A 26,668-nucleotide genomic window follows, 5' to 3' on the forward strand; every position below is an offset into this window, starting at 1 on the left:
AAATACTCAAATTACATGGTGCAGACTATGTTGTATTGTTTAATATTATAGTGTTCTCTAATTGTTTTTTATTTATTATTTTTATCTTCCCATCTAAAATCATAGAGCTAGAGAGGCATCTTGGAGATTCTCTATTTCAACTCAACCCCTTTATTTTTTTTTTTTTTTTTTTTTTTTTTTGCGGTACGTGGGTCTCACTGCTGTGGCCTCTCCCGTTGCGGAGCACAGACTCCGGACCGGACTGGGGCATGAACCCGTGTCCCCTGCATCGGCAGGCGGACTCTCAACCACTGCGCCACCAGGGAAGCCCCGTACCCCTTTATTTTTAGATGAGGAAGCTGAAGATCAGGAGGCTGTGAGTTGTCTTTTCTCATAGTTGGTTACTAGCAAAGCTGGAGCTAGAACCCAAGTTTACTAACATTTAGCTCATGTTTCTTAAAATGCCATTCCTTGGGACTTCCCTTGTGGTCCAGTGTTAAGACTCTGCACTCCCAATGCAGGGGGCATGGGATCGATCCCTGGTCAGGGAACTAGATTCTGCATGCTGAAACTAAAGATCCCGCATGCCACAACAAAGATCCCACATGCGGCACAAAGATCCTGTGTGCCGCAACTAAGACCCTGTGCAGCCAAATAAATAAATTTTTTAAAAATGCCATTCCTTATAACTTCTCACTTTAGACCTCTAGGAACAACAGTAGATACTCAAAAAAAAATAATTGTTGATTGTCAGAACCATTATTTTCAGTTAAATTTAATAAGGAACTCTGTGAATTACAGTCTACTGTACAGTATCTGATACCTTAATCTAGCCATAAACTATTCTAATTTAAATTCATTTTGTCCATCTGAGCAACCGTTAGGTTGTCACCAACAGGGTCATGTCATTCCCAGTTTAAGTGTATGACAGTTTTTAAGGGGGAACAAATCCTTCTCCCCATCCTTTTTTACCTATATGTGGTAGCAGTGGATCTGGAACTTGAGATCATTAAGCAAACAATAAGATCGGAAATCCTTGTCTGACAAATTGTTTTGTTATAGCATCATTAAGTTCTTTGAAAATTCAATGCCACTTTATTGTACGTGGGCCTCTCACTGTTGTGGCCTCTCCCGTTGCAGAGCACAGGCTCCAGACACACAGGCTCAGCGGCCATGGCTCACGGGCCCAGCCACTCCGTGGCATGTGGGATCTTCCCGGACCGGGGCACGAACCTGTGTCCCCTGCATCGGCAGGAGGACTCTCAACCACTGTGCCACCAGGGAAGCCCTTCAATGCCACTTTAAATTCATACCCCTAATTCTTTGTAACATGCTTAAATGAGAGCTGTGATAAACTAGACAGAAGTCAATTTTCTCTCTTAAAAGAATATTGTAAGCCCTGCATTAAGTATAATATCAGATAGCAAACTTAAATCACAATTATTACTTTTTATAATTATTTGTATCCTATTTTCTATAGCATCTGAGCAAAAATATTCCATTTCCAGGTTTAATTTACGTGATTGGGGGCATCAGCAATGAAGGAATAGAGCTTTGTTCTTTTGAAGTTTATGATCCACTTTCCAAGCGTTGGTCTCCACTTCCTCCAATGGGAACCAGAAGAGCATATCTTGGGGTGGCTGCACTCAATGACTGCATCTATTCTATTGGAGGGTGGAATGAGACACAAGATGCTCTTCACACTGTAGAAAAATATTCCTTTGAAGAGGTAGGTTGGATGATTTCAATTGTTTAGTGTCCTGTTATTCTTTTAATGTCTCTAATGATCTGTAGTGCTGTGTATTCTTTCATTCATGATATTATTTATAGGTTTTTTCCCTCTTTTTTTTTTCTTTTCAAAGAATCAACTTTTGGTGTCATTAATTTTTTTCTATTGATGTCCATCTTCTATTTCATTGATTTCTGTTACTATTGCTGTTTCTTTCCTTTCTTTTATTTGTTTTGAGTTCAATTTGCTCTTCTTTTTCTAGATTCTTAAAGTAGAAACTCAGATGATTGATTTTTAGACCTTTCTTTTTCTAGAACATAAATCTTTAAAGCTCTAAATTGTTTTCAAGCACTGCTTTAACTGCATCCCACACATTCTGATATATTGTATTTTAGTTAGCATTTACTTCAAAATAGCTTTTAATTTCCCTGGTAATTTCTTCTTTGACCAATGAGTTGTTACAAGTATTTTATTTAATTTCCAAATATTTGGGGATTCTCTAGATATCTTTATGTTATTGGTTTAATATAATTCTACTGTGATCACAGAGCATATTTTATGTGATTTCTGTCTTGGTAAATGTTTCATGTGCACCTGAAAAGAATTTGTATTCTGCTGTTGTTGAGAATAGTGTTCTATAAATGTCAGTTAGGTCAAGTTGGTTAGCATTCAGGTCTTTTCTAGTCTTTCTTTTTTTTTTTTGGCCACACGGTGAGGCTTGTGGGATCTTAGTTCCCTGACCAGGGATTGAAACCATGCACCCTGCAATGGAAGTGCAGGGTCCTAACCACTGGACTACCAGGGAATTCTCTTCCCTAGTTTTTCTAATTTGTTCAATTGTTTTGTCAATTACTAAGGAAGAAGTGTTGAAATCTCTATCTGTAATTATGGATTTGCCTGTTTCTCCTTTCATCCCCGTCAGGTTTTGCTTCTCATATTTTGAATCTCTGTTATTAAATGTGTATACATTGATTATTATATCTTCTTGATGAATTGATCTTTTTATAGCCATGAAATGTTTTTCTTTATCTCTGGCAGTATTCTTTGCTCTGAAGTCTATTTTATCTGATATTAAGGTAGCCAAGCTATCTTTTGATTAGTATTTGCATTGTATACCTTTTTCTTTCCTTCTACTTTAAATCTATGTCTTTAAAAACTACATCTCTTGTAAGATAATACATAGTTGTGGTCTGTTTTTTCCTACAGTTTGACAATCTCTGACTTTCAAATGGGATCCTTAGAATTTTTACTATTTATATATAATGTAATTATAGATACAGTTGGGTTTTAGACTCTTATTTTGCTGTTTTTCTATTTACACAATCCATCCTTGTTTTTTCCTCTTTTCTGTCTTTTTTTTTTCGCTGCACCACACGGCATGTTGGGATCTTAGTTCCCCAAGCAGGGATCGAAACCACACCCCCTGCAGTGGAAGCACAGAGTCTTAACCACTGGACAACCAGAGAAGTCCCCTTTTCTGTCTTTATATTGTTATTGTTTTAGTATTCCATTTTATTTCTTTTGTCCAATTAACTATATCTCTTCACTCTTTTTCTTAGTGGTTGCTTTTGGGTTTGCATTATATATAATAGGTATTTTAATGCATTACATCTACATTCAAATAATATCATACCAGTTCACTTTTTTTTTTTTACATCTTTATTGGATTATAATTGCTTTACAGTGTTGCGTTAGCTTCTGCTGTACAACAAAGTGAATCAGCTATGTGTATACATATATCCCCTCCCTCTTGAGCCTTCTCCCACCCTCCCCATCCCACCCCTCTAGGTCGTCACATAGCACCAAGCTGATGTCCCTGTGCTATACAGCAGCTTCCCACTATCTATTTTACAGTTGGTAGTGTATATGTGTCAGTGCTACTCTCTCAATTCGGCCCAGCTTCCCCTTCCCACCCTGTGTCCACAAGTCCGTTCTCTACATCTGCGTCTCTATTCCTGCCCTGCCACTAGGTTCATCAGTACCATTTTTCTAGGTTCCATATATATGTGTTAGCATACGGTATTTTTCTCTTTCTGAGTTACTTCACTCTGTATGACAGACTCTAGGTCCATCCACCTCACTACAAATGACTCCGTTTTGTTCCTTTTTATGGCTGAGTAATATTCCATTGTATATATGTACCACATCTTCTTTATCCATTCATCTGTCAATGGATATTTAGGTTGCTTTCATGTCATGGCCATTGTAAATAGTGCTGCAGTGAACACTGTGGTACATGTATCTTTTTGAATTATGGTTTTCTCAGGGTATATGCCCAGTAGTGGGATTGCTGGGTCGTATGGTAGTTCTATTTTTAGTTTTTTAAGGAACCTCCATACTGTTCTCCATAGTGGCTGTATCAATTTACATTCACACCAACAGTGCAAGAGGGTTCCCTTTTCCCCACACCCTCTCCAGCATTTATTGTTTGTAGATTTTTTGATGATGGCCATTCTGACTGGTGTGAGTGATACCTCATTGTGGTTTTGATTTGCATTTCTCTAATGATTTACCACTTCACTTTTTTTTTAAAGAATTTTTATGTATGTATGTATGTATTTATTTATTATTATTATTTTTTTGGCTGCATTGGGTCTTCATTAGTGTGCATGGGCTTTCTCTAGTTGCAGCGAGCAGGGGCTACTCTTTGTTGCGGTGCACGGGCTTCTCATTGTGGTGGCTTCTCTTGTTGCGGAGCACGGGCTCAAGGTGCGCAGGCTTCAGTAGTTGTGGCACGCGGGCTCAGTAGTTGTGGCTCGTGGGCTCTAGAGCTCAGGCTCAGTAGTTGTGGTGCACAGGCTTAGTTGCTCTGCGGCATGTGGGATCTTCCCAGACCAGGGCTTGAACCCGTGTCCCCTGCATTGGCAGGTGGATTCTTAACCACTGCACCACCAGGGAAGTTCTGCACTTCACTTTTAATGTAAGAAACTTACAAAAACGTACTTACATTTCTCCCTTCCATCCTTTGTGCTATTGTTGTACATTTTACTACTATATATATAGTAGACCCCACAATATGTTGTTGTTATATTTGCTTAAACAGTCAATTATATATAAGTAAATTTTATTGAGAAAATATTTCATAATTATGCATATATTTACCATTTCTAGCTCTAGTCATTGACAACTAAGTTTCTATCTCATATCATTTTCTTTTAGCCTGAAGAACTTCCTTTAATATTTCTTTTTGTGCTGGTCTGCTGGCAATGAATCTCTAAGCTTTCATTTTCTGAAACTATTTTTCTACCATTATTTTTGAGAGATATTTTGCTGAGTATAGAATTTTAGGTTGTTCTTTTTTTCCCCCATCACTTAACATTGTTGTTTACTTAACTTCTTGCATTGTTTCTTTTTCTTTATAATTTTTAATGGAATATAGTTGATTTACAATGTTGTTAGTTCTTGCATTGTTTCTGATGAGAAGTCAGTAGTCATTCTTATCCTTGTTTCCCCATGTATGTAATGTCTTTTTTTTCCTTTGACAGTTTTTTAAAAAAATATTTATTTATTTTTTGGCTGCATCGGTCTTAGTTGTGGCATGTGGGCTTTTCATTGTAGTGCGCAGGCTTCTGTCTAGTTGTGGTGCCCAGGCTCAGTAGTTGCTACGTGCGGGCTTTGTTACCCCGTGGCATGTGGGCTCTTAGTTCCACAGGGATCGAACTGGCGTCCCCTGCATTGCAAGATGGATTCTTAACCACTGGGCCATCAGGGAAGTCCCTCTTTGACAGTTTTTAAGATTTTTCTCTTTATCATGGGCTTCCAGTAATTTGAATATGGTATGTCTTGTTGGATTTTGGTGTTTAACCTGCTTGGAATTCATTGAACTTCTTGAATCTGTGGAATTATAGCTTCCATCAGATTGGAATGTTTTCAGCCTTATTCCTTCAAATATTCTCCTGCTGTCTTTCTGGGACTTAAGTAACATGCATGTAAGGCCACTTGATATTGCCCCATAGGTCACTGAGGCTCTGTTAATTTCTTCCCATCCTTTTTCTCTCTGTACTTCAGTTTGTTTTTGTTGGTTTTGTTTTACAGCTTTACTGAGGTATAATTGACAAAAAAAATTGTATGATTTTAAGGTGTACAGTGTGATGTTTTGCTATATGTATACATTGTGAAATGATTATCACAATCAAGCTAATTAACATACCCATCAACTCACATAGCTCCCTTTTCCTTTTTTTTATGTGTGTGGTGAGAGCACTTAAGGTCAGCCTTCTTAGTAAATTTCAAGTATACAGTATAGGGGCTTCCCTGGTGGCACAGTGGTTGAGCGTCCGCCTGCCGATGCAGGGGACACGGGTTCGTGCCCCTGTCCAGGAAGATCCCACATGCTGCAGAGCGGCTAGGCCCATGAGCCATGGCCACTGAGCCTGCGCGTCCAGAGCCTGTACTCCACAACAGGAGAGGCCACAACAGTGAGAGGCCCGCATACCGCAAAAAAAAAACACAAAAAAACAATATAGTATTCTTAACTATAGTCACCATGCTGTACGTTAGATTGCTAGAACTTACTCATCCTGCATAACTGAAACTTTGTTCTCTGTGCTTCAGTTTGGATAGTTTCTCTTGCTGTGTCTTCAAGTTCATTAATCAATGTCTAAACTTTTAATTTGCAGTGTCTAATTCCATTTAGGAAAATTTTCATTTCAGGTATTATATTTTTTAGCTCTAGAAGATCTTTTTGGTTGTTGCTTTTTAAATGTCTTCCATTTCTCTCCTCATCATTTTCATGTTTTCTTTTAGATCCTTGAATATATTTATGATGTCTGTTTTAAAGTTCTTGTCTGCTAATTCTATTATCTTGTCATTTTTGGATCTGTATCTGTTGAAATTTTTCTTCCTGGTTTAAGTCAGAGTGTTTTTGCTTTTCCACATTTCTAGTAACTGATTGGATGTTGGACATTGTGAATGTTATGTTGTTGAGTATTTGGATTTTGTCTTCTTCCTATAAGAAGTGTTGAGTTTAGTTTTGATAGGCAGTTAAATTATTTGCAAATAAGATTGATTTATTTGAGACTTGTTTTTAAGCTTTGTAGGGAAGGTCTAGAAGATCTAGGTCTTTTAGGTATAGTTTAGCCCTACCACTGAAGTATGGCCCTTCTTGACTCTCTACTGTATGCCTTAGCTGTTCAACAAGGTCTCTTCATTTTGGCTTGTCAAAACTAGAATATCATAAAGACGCAGACGTAGAGAATGGACTTGAGTACCCTGGGGGCGAAGGGGAAGCGGGGACAAAGTGAGAGAGTAGCATTGACATATATACACTACCAAATGTAAAATGGATGGCTGGTAGGAAGCTGCGGCATAGCACAGGGAGATCAGCTCGATGCTTTGTGATGACCTAGAGGGTTGGGATAGAGAGGGTGGGAGGGAGGCGCAAGAGGGAGGGGATATGGGGATATATGTATATATATGGCTGATTCACTTTGTTGTACAGCAGAAAATAACACAACATTGTAAAGCAATTATACTCCAATAAAGATATAAAAAAACAACAACTAGAATATCATCCAGTCTTGTGTGAGCTCTGAGAATTAAGCTTACAACTCCTCGAAAGGAAAACTGTTTCTTTGCTCACAATATTTTGACACCAAATGTGTGGGTTTTCCACACCAAGCTCTTCTCCAATTCTCTGTGGACACCACCAACTGGGTGTCCTACAAGTCAGTTCAGTTCTGACACTATCCCACAGGTTAAGGGCTCAGTCCCACAAGACTGCCCCTCACTTTAGACACCAGTCCTCAGGTTAACCACTAACTTGTTTACAAATTAAGGGTTCCCGTGATCCCTTCCTCAGGTTCAGTAATTCACCATAATGGCTCACAGAACTCAGGGAAACACTTTACTTAACTATTACCAGTTTATTATAAAGGATATTATACATTATTATAAATATAGAATAACAGAATATAATATAGAATAGAATATATAATTTTTATATTCTATATTATTATAAAGGATACAAATGAATAGCCAGATGAAGAGGTACATACAGCAAGATCCAGAAGTGTCTTGATTACAGGTTTCTGCCCCAGTGAAGTTTGGGGTATCACTTTCCTGGCATGTGGATGTGGTCATCAAACCAGAAGTTCTCCAAACCCCATAGTTTAGGGATTTTTATGGAGGCTTCATCACATAGGCATGATCAATTATTATTTCAGCCTCCAGCCCCTCTCTCCTCCCTGGATGATAGGGTATGGACTGAACATTCCAAGCTTCTAATCTGGGCTTGATCTTTCTGGTAAAAGGCTCCCATCCTGAGGTTATACAGGATCCTGCCAAGAGTTGCCTTATTAAGGAGGAGACATTCCTATCACCCAGGAAATTCCAAGGGATTTAGGAGCTCTGTGTCAAGAACTGGGGTCAGAGACCAAATATATGTCTAACTATGTCACATCCTCCTATTAGTTGTTTTTTGACTGTTCTCATAGGGGCTCATTTTTTTTTCTTCTTTTTCCACTTAAAAAATTTTTTTTAACTTTCTCTTTGTTGTTTTTATTTTTATTTTTTATTATTTTTATTTTCTTTCATAGAGTCTCATTTTATGCATGCATAGTTTAGGGGTATTCAGCCAGACTCAGGGGAACCTCTGTCCTCTAGCACTCTTCCTTGCATGTCTCAACTGCATAACCCTCTCTAAACTCTGATTTCTGTCTCCTGGATCAGCTGACTGTCATACTCTGCTTGGGATTCCCTTCCCTGTACTGCTATTCACAAAGCCCTCCAGGCAGAAAGCCTGGACAACCATGAAGCTCACATTGTTTCTTTTTCTGAATCACAGTTTTTCATTGCCTGTTGTCCATTGTCTGAGGACTTTATTTCATATAGTTTGTTGAGTTTTCTAGGTCTTTATGGTAGGAGGGCAAGTTTGGTAACAATTACTCTATCATGACTGAAAGTAAAAATCCATTCTGTTTTCGTCCTTTTAACATGATTCCATCATTCACTGAGCATTTCTTTACTATCTGGCATAACAAAATATTTCAAGTACAAGAAAGCTTATACTTCTCTGATCTGGCCCTGGAATCAGTCATTTCTCCAAGAAGCATTAGTTCCTCTTAGTGAAGGACAGTATTTAGAAACCAAGATTAGGCACTCAGAGTACTCATTGCTACTGGGGTATTGCTGCTTCTAGGTATTTTCAGTAAACAGCTAAACATAAACAGTAAACAGCAAATGTATATATGTGTATATATGTATTCACACACATATTCATTTATAAGTATTTCTATATCTGTGCATATATGTTATAAAACCATGAGTTCACAATGATAGCACCAATTCCAGTATACCTCAGATTCTTTCAGGCCTTCGCCATTCCCATGTTTGTAAATACCTTCTCTATCAGTTAAAAACTTGGCTCCTGGTATTCTCTATTTACTTATTTGTTCAATGAAACAAATCTACCTACCATACTAGCTGTCTTCTCCACCTGCCATCTCTGCATATTACCCATCTTATCATTGCCCATATGAGCGCCCCATTATTCTCTCATGCCCTCAGTTACTAGGTTGATGCAATTATGCTAGGAAAAGAAGAGAAAGTAGGTTGTATCGTCATTGAGTCACTGTTCTACCATGCATTTGTTTATTAGTCCATTTATTCATTCACAAATACTTACAGACCTGGGGAAACAAAGGCAAACTAAATATATAAGGCCCCAGCTCTCAAGAAGCCTACATTCTGGTGGGGAATATAGAGAAATAAATAGACAAACAATTGCATTACAGTTTATTAAGTGCTGGGATAATGGAAGTACAAGGCGTGTTATGCCATAGACTTATAGGTTAGACAAATTTTTTCCAAATTAATTGCCATGGAATACTATTTTTTTGCATTGTTAATAGGAATTTGGTAACATGAGTTGCCCTGGTCAATTATACTTAGGGAAATTTGGATTAAACAAAGTTGAATACGTTTCTTACAGGACTTCTTTACACAATTTATTAAATAATATACTTCATGAATCTTTATGCTAAGTCTCTCAAATTTAATTGACCACACAACCCTTACTTTTGTTTGTGAAACATCTTGCGGAAGAAAAGTGTTTCAGGGAACATATTTTATGAAATATGGATTAGTGTTATTTGAATTTTATGGTTCTTAAACTAGTTTTGGTTATTAAAACATTCAAAACCTAAAGATTTTTAAATTTACTTTTTTCTCTTTATAAGTAGAAAGGATTTTTATTTTTATATTTTTTTATTGAAATATAATTCACAAACCAAACACTTGAGTTGTTTCAGTGTTTTGGCTATTATGAACAGTGCTGCTATGGACATTTGTGTACATTTTTTTTTGTGGACTGAATGTTTTCATTTCTCTTGGGAATATACCTAGGAGTGGAATTGCTAGGTCATATGGTAACTCTATGTTTAACCTTTTGGGGCACTGCCAGGTTGTTTTCTAAAGGGGCTATACCATTTTACATAACCACAAGCAGTATATGAGGGTTCTAATTTCTCTACATCTAATGCTTATTATTTATCTTTTTTTATTATAGCTGACCTAGTAGGTGTGGACTGGTATCTCATTGTGGTTTTGACTGGTATTTTCCTGATGGTTAATTAGGTTGAGCATCTTTTTTTTTTTTTTTGCGGTACGCGGGCCTCTCACTGTGTGGCCTGTCCCGCTGCGGAGCACAGGCTCCGGACGCGCAGGCTCAGTGGCCATGGCTCACGGGCCCAGCCGCTCCACGGCATGTGGGATCTTCCCGGACCGGGGCACGAACCCGTGTCCCCTGCATCGGCAGGCGGACTCTCAACCACTGCGCCACCAGGGAAGCCCAGGTTGAGCATCTTTTATGTGCTTATTGGTCATTTATCCTTCTTTGAAGAAAAATTTGTTCTAATTTTAAAATGGATTATTTGTCTTTTTATTACTGGATATGAGTTCTTTATATATTCTAGATGCAAGTCCTTTGTCAGATATATGACTTGCAAAATTGTTTTCCCATCCTATGGTTTTCTTCATTTTCTTGATGGTATTCTTAGAAGCACAAAAGTTTTTAATTTTAATGTCCAATTTATTTTTTTCGCTTGTTGCTTGTGCTTTTGGTGTTATAACTAAGAAACCATTGCTTAATTCAAGATCATGAAGATTTATGCCTACTCTTTTTTTAAAGTTTTACAGTTATATTTAGGTCTTTCATTAATTTTTGAGTTAATTTTTGTATATGGTGTGAGGAAGAGGTCCACCTTCATTCTTTTGCATGTGGTAACCAGTTGTCCCAGCACCATTTGTTGAAAAGACTCTTTTCCATTTGATTTTATTGGTATCTTTGTTGAAAATCAGTTGACCATAAATGTGAGGGTTTATTTCTGGACTCTTAATTCTATTCATTTATCTATATATTTATCCTTATGCCATTACCACACTGTCTTAGTTACTGTAGCTCTGTGGTTTGAAATCAGAAATTGTGAGTCCTCCAACTTGGAATTTCTTTTTAAAAGTTGGTTTGGCTGTTCTGGGTCCCTTGAATTCCATATGAATTTTAGGATCAGCTTGTCAGTTTCTACCAAGAAGCCAGCAGGGTATTGATAGGGATTACATTGAATATGAGATCAATCTGGGGAGTATTGCCATCTTAACAATATTAGGTCTTTTCATCTTGAACATGGGATGTCTTTCCATTTATTTAGGTCTTCTTCAGTTTGTTTCAACAGTGTTTTATAGTTTTCAGTATCTTGCATTTTGTTGGTTAAACTTATTCCTAAATATTTTATTACGTTTGATGCTATTGTAAATTGAATTTTCTTAATTTCATGTTCAGCTTTTTTCATTCCTAATGTATAATAATTTGATCAATTTTTGTATATTCATCTTATATCCTGAAACCTTGCAGCACTTGTACTGTTTTTGTGGATTCCTTAGGATTTTCTATGTACAAGATCATGTCATCTATAATTAGAGATCATTTTATTTTTTCCTTTCCAATCTGGATGGCTTTTATTTCATTTTCTTTACTAATTGCCCTCGTTAGACCCTCCAGTATAATCTTGAATAGAGATGGCAAAAGTAGAATTTTTGTTTTGTTGTAAAGCATAATTTTGATTCTCATGTGTGACAAGTTTCAAACTTTGGTGATATTTCAGATTCCTTTCACTTTCTAAGTGGTCTCTATTATATGGGGGGAATAGAGAAAGTGAACTTTCTGAGGGTGCTTTCTCTTGCTAATGTTTCTCTATGGCTAAAAATGAATAGGTTTTCATTTCAAAGTTAAGTGCTTATCAGTAATGTTACCTTGGTTTTTCATGCATAAATCTGAAATGTTATTGTTATTTACTGTCTACTAAAGTCCTACATTATAGATTCAAACCCTAAAGATAATGTAAAACATGTTTCTGGTTTTACAGAGTTTATTTTGAGGGGACTCAAAATAAAAAGCAAATTGTAGTTAATACACTGATAGAAATGAAAGATAAACACTACTGAATGAGCCCCATGATTCCCTTACTCTTCTTGTCCAGAGCCATTTTTGTAGGGGAGCAAAGGTTAGCTCTCCCTAATGATAAACATAAACCCAACATCCTGATTTATCTTAACCAGCTATAGGTATTTTTGTGAATATATCTATCTTTTAAAATGAGTATTTTTTCAGCTGTGAAAACTTTGTGATGTATTCTGTAATTTCATATAATCAAATAGCCTTCAAGTTTAATATGGTCCTTCAATTTCAAAGGATTGTCCCTGGTGTTAGTATTTCAGAATTTCATTTAAGTTCAGATCAGCATCTATAATGTGCTGGTTCTATACTGGGTACCGGGATATGAAGCTCATTAAGTTGCTGTCCTCAAAAAGTTCACTCTCTAGCACTGATGAATAATCTTTTTTCATCTTTTATGACTTTATAAACTTTGTGCATCATATGCTTTATTTTCAGATTCTTTTTTTTTAATCTGGAAACTTTTTCTTTTCTCTCTTGATTATTTCTCAGGGACTTTATTAGCTTTCCTGTTTTCTGGGTATAGACATTTTCCCTGGAGTAAGACTTTACAGTCATTTTGGATATAGCAGCTTATTGAAATTTCTTCAGTGAATAATGTATACCAGGAGTTAGCAAACTTTCTATTAAAAGGCCGGATAGTAAACATTTTAGGCCTTGGGGGCCACATACAATCTCTTCTTTTTCCATATATATTTTTTTAAATGAACGTTTTAAAAAATATTTATTTATTTATTTATTTATTTATTTGGCTGCGTTGGGTCTTAGTTGCGGCACGTGGGATCTTCGTTGCTACATGCAAGATCTTTAGTTGCAGCATGCGGGATCTGTAGTTGCGGCATGCAGGTTCTTTAGTTGTGGCACACGGGATTTTAGTTGCAGCATGTGAACTCTTAGTTGTGGCATGCAGGATCTAGTTCCCTGACCAGGGATCAAACCCGGGCCCCCTGCATTGGGAGCATGGAGTCTTAGCCACTGGACCACCAGGGAAGTCCCTTAAATAACCTTTTAATATGGAAAGATCATTCTTAGTTTGTAGGCTTACAAAAATAGGCCCTAGTTTCCAATCCCTGATCTGTACTACCTTCCTGAAAATATGTTTTGCAAATTACTAACTGCACCAGATGGTCCTTGAAAAAAGGAATCCATATTCGAATAAATTTGGCCAGTGTTGTTTACTGTATTGTTCTCTTGGAGATTTATAAGACCTATTATATTAAAGATTTTAAAAAGTCCTTCCAGACTTCCCTGGTAAATTTCTAGATTATCTCTTGGTGACCATAACTTATAAGTAATCACAGATATATTTTTCATTACTTTCCTCTAAATTCACTACTTTAAACTTCAATTTAAAATGTTCTATATACTTATATGACTGGATTGTGAGTTTGAAATTTAAACATGTAAAAAGAACCAGAGGGACTTCCGTGGTGGTCCAGTGGGTAAGACTCAGTACTCCCAATGCAGGAGGCCCAGGTTCCATCCCTGGTCAGGGAACTAGGTCCCACATGCGTGCCACAACTAAGAGTTCGCATGCCGCAACTAAAAGATCTCGAGTGCTGCAACAAAGATCCCCGCATGCCGAAATTAAGACCCAGCACAGCCTAAATAAATAAATAAATAAAAATAAATATTAAAAGAATAAATAAAAATTTTTAAAAAGAACCAGAGTGCCTAATTTCTCAGCACTTTTCTCTGTTACCATGTTATGGCACTGCTAACTTCTTTTTTTCTCTTATCCAGGAAAAGTGGGTTGAAGTTGCTTCAATGAAAGTGCCTAGAGCAGGCATGTGTGCTGTGGCAGTCAACGGGCTTCTGTATGTTTCTGGAGGTCGATCTTCCAGTCACGATTTCTTGGCCCCAGGTACCTTGGACTCAGTTGAAGTTTATAACCCTCATTCAGATACATGGACAGAAATTGGTAACATGATCACCAGTCGTTGTGAAGGAGGTGTTGCTGTACTATGAAATAGTAAGTGTAAGAGAGCACAGGAAACATTTTGAAAATACAGGGTCTCACCTTTTGCAAATCACACTTGTGTTTGGTGATAGGACCCTTTCATCTGTTGAGTTTTCTGTGAATTTGGTAGATAAATGAGTAAAAAATGATTTTTTTTAAAGAATTTGAGTGAGAAGCGATATGGAATATATCCTAAATCAATAAAGAGTTCACACAAATTTGCCAAGCTTACCAGTAGATATGCTGTTTATGCTCTAGAATTGTCCAATTAGGAGTAGAGTCCTATTTGTAAAAATGATTTGCTAGAAGCTTCTTGGCAAATAGTCCCTTTAGCTGCTTCTCCAGTGCAGTTAAGCTGTAACATGACCATTGTGTCATTTAAGAATATCAATGAGACAGTTTAAAGGTATCTATACATTCATGATTCAATCCAGAGTGCAATTTTCCATGGTCATAGTTTACCCTACAAAGAAAAGCCAATGAAGCAACTTCCTACTTTTATTTTATTCCAGGAGTTTTCACTAGTCCCAAACTTTTTATTAACAGCAGGAAAACTGGGAGGGACATGTGGGAAATATCTAGCTATTTATATATATAAGTTTTCACCTGTTGATAACAGCATAAAAAAAGCTTTTGCTCACTTATGGTTTTGTCTTGATGCTGGAATGCAGATGAGGAATTAATAGGAGGTTCTTAGTGACAGTCCTTTATTGCAATAGGATGATGTAATGGGTGATAGAGCCCAGCAGGTTGAATGCACCTTTTTCTAAATAGTTACCAAAAATACGTTTAGCTTGGGGAAGAGGGAATTTATTAGATTATCAAGCTTGGTAAAGCATACTCACACTTGGGCAAGCCTAAATATGAGTTTAGTACAAAGCTGCTGCCTGGCTTGGAGAAGATGGAATTGTAGGTACTTGTAAAACTTTTTACAGATACTAACTCATAAGTGTACGCTGAAAGGCCTCTGACCCAAAACTGCTTCTCAAAACTTCTCATTTTCCCTGAGAAGCATTCTAAAGAATTGTTTTCTGTCCATTTCTGAGATGAAGATTCTTTGTGTACATGATCATCACTTTTAAATTATTTCTACTAGTCAGTTGGAGCCATATATATTAAAGGTCTTATACATTTAGGTTTACCTGGCTGTTCCAGGATTTGATTTGTATATCCCTGATTTCCCCTTTTCTGTACAATCCTCCAGTATATTATAGGCATCAGTGGCTTATTTAGATAGAAAACCTTTGGTAAGCATTAAAGACTCAGGCAGCACTCATATCCAAAATATTTGGATAGACTCACAAAGATACTTTCCTTCATAACCATATGCATATATTAAGAAAAGCTTACGTAGTGCAGACAGAAAGCTGTGTATCCCATTCTTTGGGGTACCCTGAAAGTCTGAAGGGTCACAGATGCCTGGCTGGGATCTGTAAAATGTCAAGGAATGAAGTATCAAGATAATTTGTAAACTATTTGAGTTGTAACTCATGTGCCTTTAATATTTCTAGTTAAAGAGAATCTGCATTCTGGTTCAAGAGATTTACAAATTTTCCTATCATTTAATTTTCATTATTGCCTGATGCCAACCTAAAATGGCACTATGAAGGGAGGCATTTTGTACTGCTGTGGCAGAAATGTAGTCAACACAATCAGTGTTTGGGCCTAATAGGTCCAGACAATGCCTGAAAATAAGTAATTATAAATATGCTTATTTCCTAGGTAATGACAGATTGTTTTAAAAAGAATGTACTAATAAAGTATCTTGATTTCTTTGCTTTTTCTTGTATTACTAATTAATTTAGCTTATTAGCAGCATTCCTGGATTATCAAAGTGTAGTAGGGCTGCCCATGATTTTTAGTGTTTCAACTTTAAGGACTTGCACATTTAGTTTTACATTTAATTGTTTTCTGAGCAACTGTTAACGTGATCTTCCTCCAAAATATTTAACAATTCAATATACTTCTAAATATCCTGTCCAATGTACTTAAAAATCGCACACTGTAGAGAATTCCCTGGTGGTCCAGTGGTTAGGACTCAGAGCTTCCACTGCAGGGGGAACGGGTTCAATCCCTGGTCAGGGAACTAAGATCCTGCATGCTTTGTGGCGCGGGCAAAAAAAAAAAAAGTGGGCAGTTAGCCTAAAAATATGACTTGCCCCTATTCTGAAAGATTGAGATCAGAGAAAAGTTTTAAGTTTGTGCAGTCCTCATGCAATTTAAGAGAAGCAAAGAAGTAATTTTCCTCACTGAAACAACCTGAGTAGGATCTGAGAAGGATCTTCTGAAGAGTATGAGCTTTCTTTCCTTCAGTATCAAGCTGTAGTAAACTCTTCTCTACATTAATAAAGAAGGATCGTGTGGTGATTTCAGCCACAGGCTTTTAACTGGTAAGCTTCTTAATGATCAGAACAAGCTCTAGCTCTATAGTGTTATATTTGTTAATATATAACTGAAACAACATAATTGAAACAACAGAATTTATTGTCTCACGGTTTTGGAGGCCTGAAGTCAAGGTGTTGGTGGAGTTGGTTCCTTCTGAGGGCTAAGAAGGAGGGATCTGTTCAAGGCTTCTCTCCTTGGCATGTAGATCTTCATGTTCACATGGTATTCTCTCTGTATATGTTACATTTTCCATTATAAGAACACCAGTAATATTACATTACAACCTACCCTTATAACCTCACTTTAACCTTATTAATAACTCTGTAAAGACCCTATCTGCAAGTAAGGTCACATTCTGAGATGCTGTGGATTAGGACTTGAACACACAATTCATAAAAAAATCTTGTAACAGGTGTGTAACAAAGTAAACAAGTTACCACTTTATATTATGATCTTTCCACAGCAAGAATCATTAAAGTGAAAATTATATGTATATAATTTACTTACGAAATTTAAGTTACCTAATATTCGAATACTTATACAAAGGTAACGTATACCAGATGATACCATTTCCTGATTTAAATTCTTATAACATTGAAAATGTTTCTCCTTTTTTATGAGACTAAGCATCTCAAAAGAGTAAGTTTTAAAGTTAGAATTCAAGGTGTTGCTTTTACTGTTTTAAAAAAGCTTTTGTGTGAGTTGACATGCAAAACTAGATAGAACATTAAGATGTCTCCAGCTTGACTTTTCCTAGTTTGTATATCCTAGAGGCTTTATTCTTTTAACTATTTAACTATTTTTGACCAGCTGGTGTTATGTTTGGAGATAAGTTGCATCTATATTCTGCCAAATATCCTGGTAAAACCTGGAAAATGTGTCTAGCTTTTCTTTGAACATAGTTTTCCCTCGTGACACTGCTCCCTACTGACTTCAGAGCCACAGATCCTTTCAGTTCAAATAACTAGGTTGTGCCAGGTAAAAAGAGCTTGGAAATGCAGTTCCCAGGGGCAACTGCAATGAAAACTCCACACTGGAGCCACCTATTATTTTCAGACACTCATGGATACCAAGTTTTCCTCTGAGGGTGTGTGTGTGTGCGTGTGTGTGTGTGTGTGTGTGTTTTCAATGATCCTAAAGCTCTAGCACAAAGGTTTTTCATCTTTTAATTTACATTTTTCAAAACAACTAAAACATTGAAATTTTTAAGTGGATGACTATAAAGTTCATAAAAAGACTGAATAAGAACTATAACCTAATATAACATGAAAAGGACTTGTTAAGGGTTTTCAAGCTGTTTCTCAGTGATTCCTTATAAAATAAAGATTTCTAGAAATGAAGAATAATTTGGGAAGAATAAATCACCACTGGTGGGAAAAAAGAGCTAAACTGGAGAGTCAGAAAAAGGTGATGCCAAAACACAACCTTACAAGGCTTCTAGCCAACATGCTAACGTCATCTACAGAGTAGTTTTATATTTATTCTACTTGCCTAAGTCTCTTGGGTCCCTTCTCTGGATAAAAACCTTTAACTAGTAAAGTGATTACAAATGAAATAAAGGCCACTAAAGTGACTACTATCCTCAGGGCTTTGAACCAATTGGGATAATGTGGCAAGAGAAAAAGTTCAGTGTGTAATGCTATCCCCAAACCTATTATTACTGTGACTATAGCGTCACTGAGTCTTTCAGAAACAAAGAACGCAAGCCATGAAAACACAACAGGAGCTGTACTATTAGCTAAATTGAGGAAGTCTGGTTTGGCTGGACTACCTTGTGGCAGAGTAAAACCCCATCTGATCCCTCCCAAGAAAGATAGGAAACTGGCTCCATAAGCCATCTGAGTAAAAGCTAATATGGGAATATAAGTCTTTGTCATCACCATGACCAGTGGTGGAGCAATGAAGGGGATTAGTCCTGCCAGAGTTATGTATAATGCTGGCTTTGGGCTGTCAGGCAGGTAACTGATGGTTTGTGGTGGCCTGGCTGGAAGTACTGCTTGCTCTTGCTTCTTCTTAAAGCTGCATGGGGAAGTGTGATAATATTGTGTCTTGCTCATACACACTGGAAATGATGAGACAAGCCAAGGCCTTGGAAACAAAGGGGAAAAGTTCTGCTGGAGGCCTGTTTTGAGAGAAAATGTTTCTATTCTCCTTCTGGCTCCTAGTCTGATTGTGGAAGGGTACTTCAGCATCTATAGGGAAAACAGAACAAGAAGACAAAAAACAGATTTAAAAAAAGGAAATCATCAAATGTTTTAGTCCCAATCTGAGACAATATAAAAACAAACCGCCTGCTTTCTGTTAGCACATCGAACTTAAAGAAAGGTTGGACTACAGGATGATGTTATTATTGCTGGCAAAGACTATTAAACAGCTATACAACATGCAAAAGAAACTACTGAATAGAAACCAGTGATATATTTTGGCCTACCACTAAACTTATCCCATGAAAGAAATATCTGAAGGAGGAACAGCTAAAGACTAGGTCTTCAGTTTTTGGCATTCTAAACTGCCTCTTCTATTTATAAATTGCAAAAGAAGCAGCACTAATTACTGTGGAAATGCTATTTTATGTAGAGAAAATTAAGCTTTAGACACTGCATAATTTTCATAGCTTCATGCCTTTCTACATATGTCTGCCTAGAATTCTAGATTACCATTTTTCTATCTAGGGAACTTATCTTTAAAAATTTGGCTTGAAGCTTTCTCCAATCTGATGTAATCCTCCTATAAGTACCATATACACACTTCCATCATAATTCTCACAGTGAATTAAAATCTTGTGTTTACTTGTCTGTCTCAGTAGACTTGAGAGCCAGGACCATATATTTTTCTTTGCCTTAAAAAAAAAAAAATTCCCCAGTGCCTTTCATGGTACGTGGCCAAAGCAATAACCTCTCTTGCTGATTCTGTGCTTTAGTGAGTAGATTCCATACTTCAACAGTTAAGCAGATCAACATTAACTCAAAAAATGTTGGATTAAAGAAAAAAATGAAAGTTATTTAAGAATCTTGGTGGTTACTCAAAATGCTAGGAATGATTCCATCTTGAGGCTTTTTTTTTCCTTTTTGTCTAGAATGTTCTTCCCTGAGGTACCTGCATGGCTCATTGCCTCACTTCTGACCACCCTATTTATAAATGCAATCCTTAAGTCTACTGTCCCTATTCCCCTTCCCTGCTCTATAGTTCTCCACAGCACTTACCACTTGACATATTAGATGTCACTTATTTATATTTTACTCTTCCCCCGATCAACCAGAATATAAGAGGGTAAGGATTTTTGTCTTCTTTTTCACTATTGCCTAGCCAAGCAATACCTGGAAAGTAATGCTCAAATATTTGCTGAATAAACCAACCTTTGAAGATGCTCGAGAAAACTTCTGGATGAAGTGAACCATAGTGGGCCCCATTGAAAGTCTTGCTTAGGAAGATGCCACACAGTTCTGATTAATGTATTTATATAGCTCAGTGGAACATCTGAATCAGAAGCATGTTGCTGTGTACAAAACAAGATGTCATTTAATTTTCTTCACTTTATACATAAGTTTTAAAAAGTAGTAATTCGGGATAATTTCTTCCATATAACAGTTCCTTTGAAAACAATAATGTTTTCAAAATATCAGTAACATTAAGTAAATAGATCCTTTTCTTCTCTGAACCATTCTTTTAGCTTTTGCTGTTTGGTGTAACAGAAAGAGTAATGCACAGAGACAACAGATCTGGATTTTTACAAATGCCTCCATCATTTCCCAGCTGTGTGACCTTGGGTAAATTGCTTCCTTGAAGTGCCAGCTTTCTTATCTTTAACACTGAAAGTCATAGCTTGTCTGGTCTATTAGTTATCTATTTTGGGACTTAGCTTAAAGTAATGATAGTAGCAATCAATACAATTAGCTGTGAATCAGGCATTGTAACTATGTAATTACTGTAACTGTTGAATAACCTCATCAACTTGGTGTTGAAAGGCAGTAATAGCCTGTTAAGTTAGAGTGCAGACTTTGGAGTCAAACAATCTGGGTTGGAATCCTGACTCCACCACGTATTAGCTATGTGACTTTGGACAAATTATTTAACCTGGCTATGGTGCAGTTCACTCACCTATAAGGCTTATGATAACTACATAGGGTCGTTGTAAAAATTAAGTAAGTTAATACATGTAAAAAGCTGAGAACTGTCCCTAACACAAAGTAGGCACTCAAAAAATACTAGCTATTATTCCCACCTTACACAATGTAAGCAACCAGTAAGTGGCTGAGTGAGAGAGAATATTATGAATCCAGATCTGTCATATTTACGTAAGTCCCATTCTTAACCAAAAGAATAAGGTGTCTAAAAATCTAAAACCCACAGTTGCTGCTTAATTTAAAAACGTAGTGAACTAATTTCTTGATTACAGATCTTAGGGCTGGTTCAAGAAATCCTGTACACCAGCCCATCAATGTCTTCATTCTGTATATATGTATAAGGAAGCAAGTAGGGAGTTAAGTTATCCCGGGTCTCTGAATAGATGTTAGATGACACCCACATCCACCTACTGACTCCCAGACACACATACCTGCAGGGCCCACACACTCACCTTTGTTCAAAATCACCTTCGTAAGGGATTTCAAAAAGCTCAACGCTCCCTCAACCTTCCAAACTCCCTAGGCACTGTGACATGTGCTTTCCAGCTCAAGAGTATTAAAGAGAAAAGTGACAGCCTAAAGGCCGGGGACGGCAACTGGTGAGGGGGTTAAGGACAAAGACCCAAGGGTTAATCCGCTCAATTTGGGTGAGAACGCTCAATATTTCCACTGCGCCAAATAAAAGAGTTGCAAACTGCAAGCCTTAGAGCAGACATCAGAGAAAAGGGGACGCAAAGATCCCCGGGAAACTTTGCCCAATAGTACCCGCGGCCTCAGTTTACTCCGAAGCCTTGGTGCCCCCCTTTCCCAACCCGCACCTGTGACAACAGCCCTACTACTCACCTGCCAGCGTCGCGCGGGGAGGTGGAAAGCTGAATTGCAAGAACAGCTTGGTACTGCGGAAAAGCACTTCCGGCAAGTGGGGTTAGATAGCCCTCCCCACTTCCTGAGAGCCGAAAAAAATGAGTCCGGGTGCAGACTTGACCAGTGCTAACTGGTTCCTACAGGGGAAAATCTTGGTTCTAGTGGAAGCCAGCTTTTGAAGTCTGTAGGGTACCTGAACGGTCCTTGCCTTTGTATTCCAGGTTTCCCAGCCAGCAGAATCTGCCTCGCAGAGTTCGGGAAGGCAGAATGCAACTACTGAAACCATCTCAGAGTGATAGTGGTGGAGGAAGGTAGGAGAGATTTGGAGTCTAGGCCAAGTATGACTTGGCCAAATTGCTTGCCGTCTCAGGAACTCATTTTTTACTTTGCATAACAACAGGGTTTCTAGGAGCGACGGGGCATATCTCACGCCTCATTAAGGTCCAGAACTAATACTATTTAAGAAAAAACAAAAAACTGTTTTCACTTCATTTTCTCTGCTGGTAACTAGAAACGTCGTTAAGAAATAAAGAGCACAAGGGGCAGGACTTTCATTTCCATGAAGGGTGTGAGGGTAAGAGCCTTTAGGGTGACCCGGAAGTTAGATTCCTTCTGTCACCCTCCGCTTTAACTTTTGTTTGTGGGCTTTGTGACCTTGAGCAAGTCCCTTCCCTTCTCTGGGACTCCATTTCACAGTCTATCAAAGGAAACACCATCAGGCAATTTGCGCGTTTATCTGAAAACAACAGAAACGCTAGCCAGTTCCTCCATTCCTCAGGATTCTATGTAGTCTAGCTTCCTGGTTGCCGACCGTCACATGGTTTAGCCTCCCGTGCAGAATGGGCTCAGAGAATTCTTCCTAGTAGTAACACCTTCTAGTCGTGACAGGCTTTTTCACTTTTATTTCCTTCTCTGCCATGGCAGCGCCACCCCTTCCCGTTGTGCGATACCCAATGAGACTTTGTGCCGGAGAAACAGCTTATCCGCCCTGGCACAGGAGCAGGCTCCGGCCAGAAATCCGCCCAGCGCTGGGGCAGGGGCGTGTCGCCAGCGGTCGGGCGGAACTACCACTCCCAGCGGGTAGCGCGTCGGGAACAGCCGCGCAGGCCTCCAGATCCCGGCCGTGCGGCCCGTTGGGGGCTGGAGTCTTAACGGCGCGTGCACGTGAAGGAAGGAGGGAGCCGAAGGTGGGAAGGGGTCGGAAAACACACGAGTCTACGAAACCGGTTTGTTAGTACTTGTAGAGGTAGTTTGGAGATGCGTGCTTGCCGAGAGGTGGGGTGTGGGAGGGTGCAGAATGAAGGGGCGGGGAAAAACGGGTACACACATACCCACCCACCCACTCATTCACACGCGCCCAGGCCCTAGTGTCGGGAGAGGGGATGTGAAGGGGAGTACCAAACCCAGCTGGTCTCCGCCTCTGAGGCGGTGCGAGGAAAGGCAGAGTGTTCAACTCTGCAGAGGGGCGAGGGTTGACCATGCGCCGCCTCGAGCCGCAGTGGAGGGAGCTGGGGGCAGGGCAGGGAATAACTGCCGTTCACGCGGCTAAACGTTGGCAGCTTGGGGCGTCGGGCGGGTCACCAGAACAGGGCTCACGCGCGTGCGCCCTTGTGGGCGGTGCGAGAGGGTGGGCGTGTGTGAGGCGGGGTCAGATTAGGGGAGGGCCGGACTGGTCGTCGCTCCTCCCCCTCCACCCGCTCTGCCCCGCCTGGGCCGTGTGGGCCGGGCAGCCATTTTGGGAAGAGCTTTGTTATGGTTGTGGGCTCTACACCTCTGCCGGATCAGGAAGCTGGGGACGCACCCTCAGACGCCGCGACTGGTCCCTAGCTGTAGCCCCGCCGCTGCCCGGTGAGTGGGAGTTCCGGACGACGGGGCGGTAGGGGATCTTGAGTGGTCCGGCGCAGGGCTCCGCCCGGTGCCTGACGGACCGGCTGTTGAAACAAGTTGAAGAAGGCTCTCACACAGGTGGTTGGGTGTAGGTTGGGCCGGGGACCGGGAGCAGAGCTCACGGGTCGTGTGGTTCGGACGGGGCACCTTCCCCCGCGCGTGGAGCTTTGCACATGAGCGTCGCCGCGACTCTGCCGGAGCGCTCCTAGTTCAACTTTGGTCTTCGGGTCGGAACGCTCACCTGCGGCTCTCTGGCTCCTCTCCAGGCGTTCCGGCTTGTTGGTGGTTGAATAGCTTGGTTTACGGGCTTTTTTCTCCTTCTTGAATTAGAGCCAAGGGCTTTTGTTTTCCAGTGATGGAAAGTCTAAGGGAAAAAAGCGTGTAAGTCAAATGTGGGGTATCTGAGGGGAAAAGAAGAGGTTTAACCCCCCACGCCTGTTCCCAGCGTTCCGGTTCCCCCTGATAGCGAGGTGTTTTCGTTGATTTAGATTGTCTATCTAGCACCTACTGACCCCTCCCTCCCTGGAAACAAAAAAGGCTGGTCGATCTTGAAGTGTTTTAGTGAGGATTTTTTTCTGTTTTACATCTACCTCTCCCCACCCCCGTGAAATTCAAAAGAAAGGCTGAATCTAAAATGGCTGTAGCTTGGGGAAGTGCCCTGAGCTTGGTAACTTAAATACGTTAACATGTCTTAAATTCTTAGTTATTTTTCCTACGGGGACAACAGCTGGATCTTTCATCTTTTTGCAGTTTGTGTCTTATGTTGAAGGGTCTTCGCTAGGTGAAAACAAAGGTGAGGCTAAAGTAGTTTGCTTACTCCGAAAGTTTACATAAGAGTGGGTGCGGTTTGGGTGGGTTTTTTTTGGTAGTTGCTTATAGTTTTGAAATTGTGCTGTGGTGTTAATTTTATCAGCCAAGTTCGTGCTTTGAGATTGGTTTGCCATATTTGTTGAAATACTTGCTCTTAACTTTGATATTTATAGCTTATCTGGAATAAACAAAGTTTATGGTGCCTCATGTTTTAGTTTAGTAATAGAAGTCACATTCTTTGTAAATCCCTTCCAAAAGTAAAGTGATTGGTAGTCTTCAGTACACTTGGATTTATAGTTTGGTCATTGCTGGCCTTTTCTAAGGTCTTTTATGTGTAATGCTTGAAAGAGAATCAGAGTGCTGTTAAGTTTGGGACATTTATTAGAAAAGTGTAAGACAACAAGTGAAAACATTTTAGATTTGGAGTGTCTGATTGTTGTACCCTTTCAAACAAAAGGCTGTCTTTTTGTTTGCTGCCTTTTTTTTTTAAACCTTTAGATCCAGAAGTTTAACGGAAAACAAAAAGGCATAGAATGGAAACCAAAAACAGTTAACTTCAGTATTTGGGAAGATGCTTGAGTTTCAATCTGTCTAAAAGATGAAATAATAAAATGCTAATTGTGAATGAGAAGTTTGGAATTAATAGTAAAATAAAGTGTCATCTTCCTTCCCTAGGGAGTCAGTTTCAATTTACCTTTCTACATTCTTTCAATACAAAAGTTTACTTTTGTCAACTCCCCTAGGATTTGTTGTTCTTAAATTATTTTGGTGGTTTTACAGGACAAAAGTGCTTTATAGAAATTACAAGTCAGTTGCTTTGTGTTTTGCTGTTGTTGACTACTGGACCTGTAAACTTGGGTGAGACCTTACTCTAATTTTTTTTCAGGATACTCAAAACAGTTTGTACATATTGATATAAGTATTCTTTCAGTTGATTCTGAATAGTATCTTATCAGAGCTCTTGAAATTTGGTGGTGGTGATAGGGTGTTAGGAAGCCATTTTTCTTTTGAATGAATTCCATCTTACCAGTTTTCTCGTCAGTGGCTGTTTAGTAGCTTGGCTGAGGAGAGCACATGAAACCATTTTAATAAGTTTGGAATGACAAGAAATCTGGGACACATTTCTGCTTATAATTCATTTTTAAATGCTTAAAGATAAAACCTACAATTCTGAATCATACTTCAGCAGATTGCATATCTTTGTTTTATGATTCAGTGTATATGCACTTAGTAATAACTCTAATGTACCAGAGGCTGACAGTTGCTCGAAGTGCTTTATATTTATTAACTTGTTTATTTCCGTCAGATAGATATTGTTTTATCCCCATTTTTTAGTTAAGGAAAATATGTTCAGAGATTCATCCAGCTAGTAGGTCACAGACCCTGTATTTAAACCTAAGCAATCTGTTTCCAAGTCACTGTGCTTAACCATTATGGTTGCTACCTTTAACCATGAAAATAAAAATAAGACTATTGGAAAGGTGAGACACAACACAGTTTTTTAAATATCCCAACTGAAAAAGTAGTTCATGGAAAAGGCAAATTTTGGTGTATGTATTTATGGTTTTTCAAATAATTGGGGTGGGATGGGATATCTAATCTAGGTGGTACATAGAAAACATGCTACTTCATAACTGACTATAGTTGCCATTGTCTGCAATTTGATATGTGGTTATGCTGAGAGCTAGCTGACCAAGTCACTTCAAAATCAGGCTCTGGTTTTTATTTCCCACTGAAGTCTGCTCAAAACAAAACTGGCTATAATCAAACTTGAAAAATAGTTCAGTGAGATGAGCTGAACTACTTTTGTCCACAGGTATATATCTTAACTAATGAGGTAAAATATTGCTAATGTTATGTAAATTGAATTTTTGTAGGTGGTTTAAAATATACGAGGCAAATATTTAAAGGAGTCTAATAGTTGTTTTTCTTTACTAAAGCAAATAAGGAGCCTTTGGGACTTCCTGGCGGTCCAGTGGTTAAGACTATACTTCCATTGCAGGGGGCGTGGCTTCGATCTCTGGTTGGGGAACTAAGATTCTGCATCCCACATAGGGCGGCCAAAAATAAATAAATAAATAAATCATTTTAAAAATAAATAATGATAATCAGCCCTTAATTGATCTGTTGGAAAAATTATTTTTCAGACAAAATGGTTCAAACTTCTTTTAAGAAAGTTTCTTTTAAGAAATGCTAGAGGCTGTACTATTGTACTGTTGTTCCTGCCTGTTAAGGAGTAGGAATACCTAGATGACTATAAAACATTCTTGCCCCCCCCACCCCGAGAACTTAGTAGTTTAACAGATAAGCACAAAAATATTCACAGGATAACAACACAGAACGCTATCATTCTTAAGGGAGTTGATTTTTTAGCATACTCATTAAGCTTACCTTCCTTTTCTGTAATAAAACTACTTTGCCATATATCAGTCAGATGTCAGGCTAGAGAATCACCAGCATGAACAAAGTTTTAGTGCACTTTT

The 26,668-nt window shown here is 38.7% G+C and overlaps 3 protein-coding genes across 9 annotated transcripts in view; 2 read left to right on the forward strand and 1 right to left on the reverse strand.

Moving 5' to 3' along the window:
• The window catches only part of KLHL27 (kelch like family member 27), a 41,935-nt gene extending 24,141 nt beyond the window's left edge, over positions 1-17,794 (forward strand). For 2 of the 4 annotated variants that reach the window (XM_022575591.3, XM_022575590.3), the window contains exons 8-9: positions 1,488-1,708; positions 13,899-17,789. In XM_022575591.3, the coding sequence (XP_022431299.1) occupies positions 1,488-1,708; positions 13,899-14,123 (446 nt within the window). In that variant the 3' untranslated portion in view covers positions 14,124-17,789. Of the gene's footprint in view, positions 1-1,487; positions 1,709-13,898 lie in introns of all 4 variants that reach the window. The other 2 variants (XM_089923399.1, XM_089923396.1) reach the window with 2 other exon arrangements.
• TMEM69 (transmembrane protein 69) lies at positions 150-22,442 on the reverse strand. The gene is made up of 3 exons (XM_022575596.3): positions 21,468-22,442; positions 19,857-19,996; positions 150-18,692 (listed from the first exon to the last, which is right to left on the reverse strand). The coding sequence occupies exons 2-3, from the start codon at positions 19,908-19,910 to the stop codon at positions 17,979-17,981; spliced, it is 768 nt and encodes a 255-aa protein (XP_022431304.1). The 5' UTR covers positions 19,911-19,996; positions 21,468-22,442; the 3' UTR covers positions 150-17,978.
• A 126-nt stretch (positions 22,443-22,568) lies between these two features.
• The window catches only part of GPBP1L1 (GC-rich promoter binding protein 1 like 1), a 56,366-nt gene continuing 52,266 nt past the window's right edge, over positions 22,569-26,668 (forward strand). The window contains exon 1 of one of the 4 annotated variants that reach the window (XM_089923414.1): positions 22,569-22,675. The gene's annotated coding sequence lies outside the window, so the exon portion shown is untranslated. Of the gene's footprint in view, positions 22,715-23,170; positions 23,337-26,668 lie in introns of those variants that run through there. The other 3 variants (XM_022575594.3, XM_022575595.2, XM_022575592.2) reach the window with 3 other exon arrangements.

Source organism: Delphinapterus leucas, chromosome 1 (assembly GCF_059928025.1).
Source record: "Delphinapterus leucas isolate spDelLeu-1000000601 "Yukka" chromosome 1, BTC_Dleu_Yukka2, whole genome shotgun sequence".
NCBI classification, from domain to species: Eukaryota; Metazoa; Chordata; class Mammalia; order Artiodactyla; family Monodontidae; genus Delphinapterus; species Delphinapterus leucas.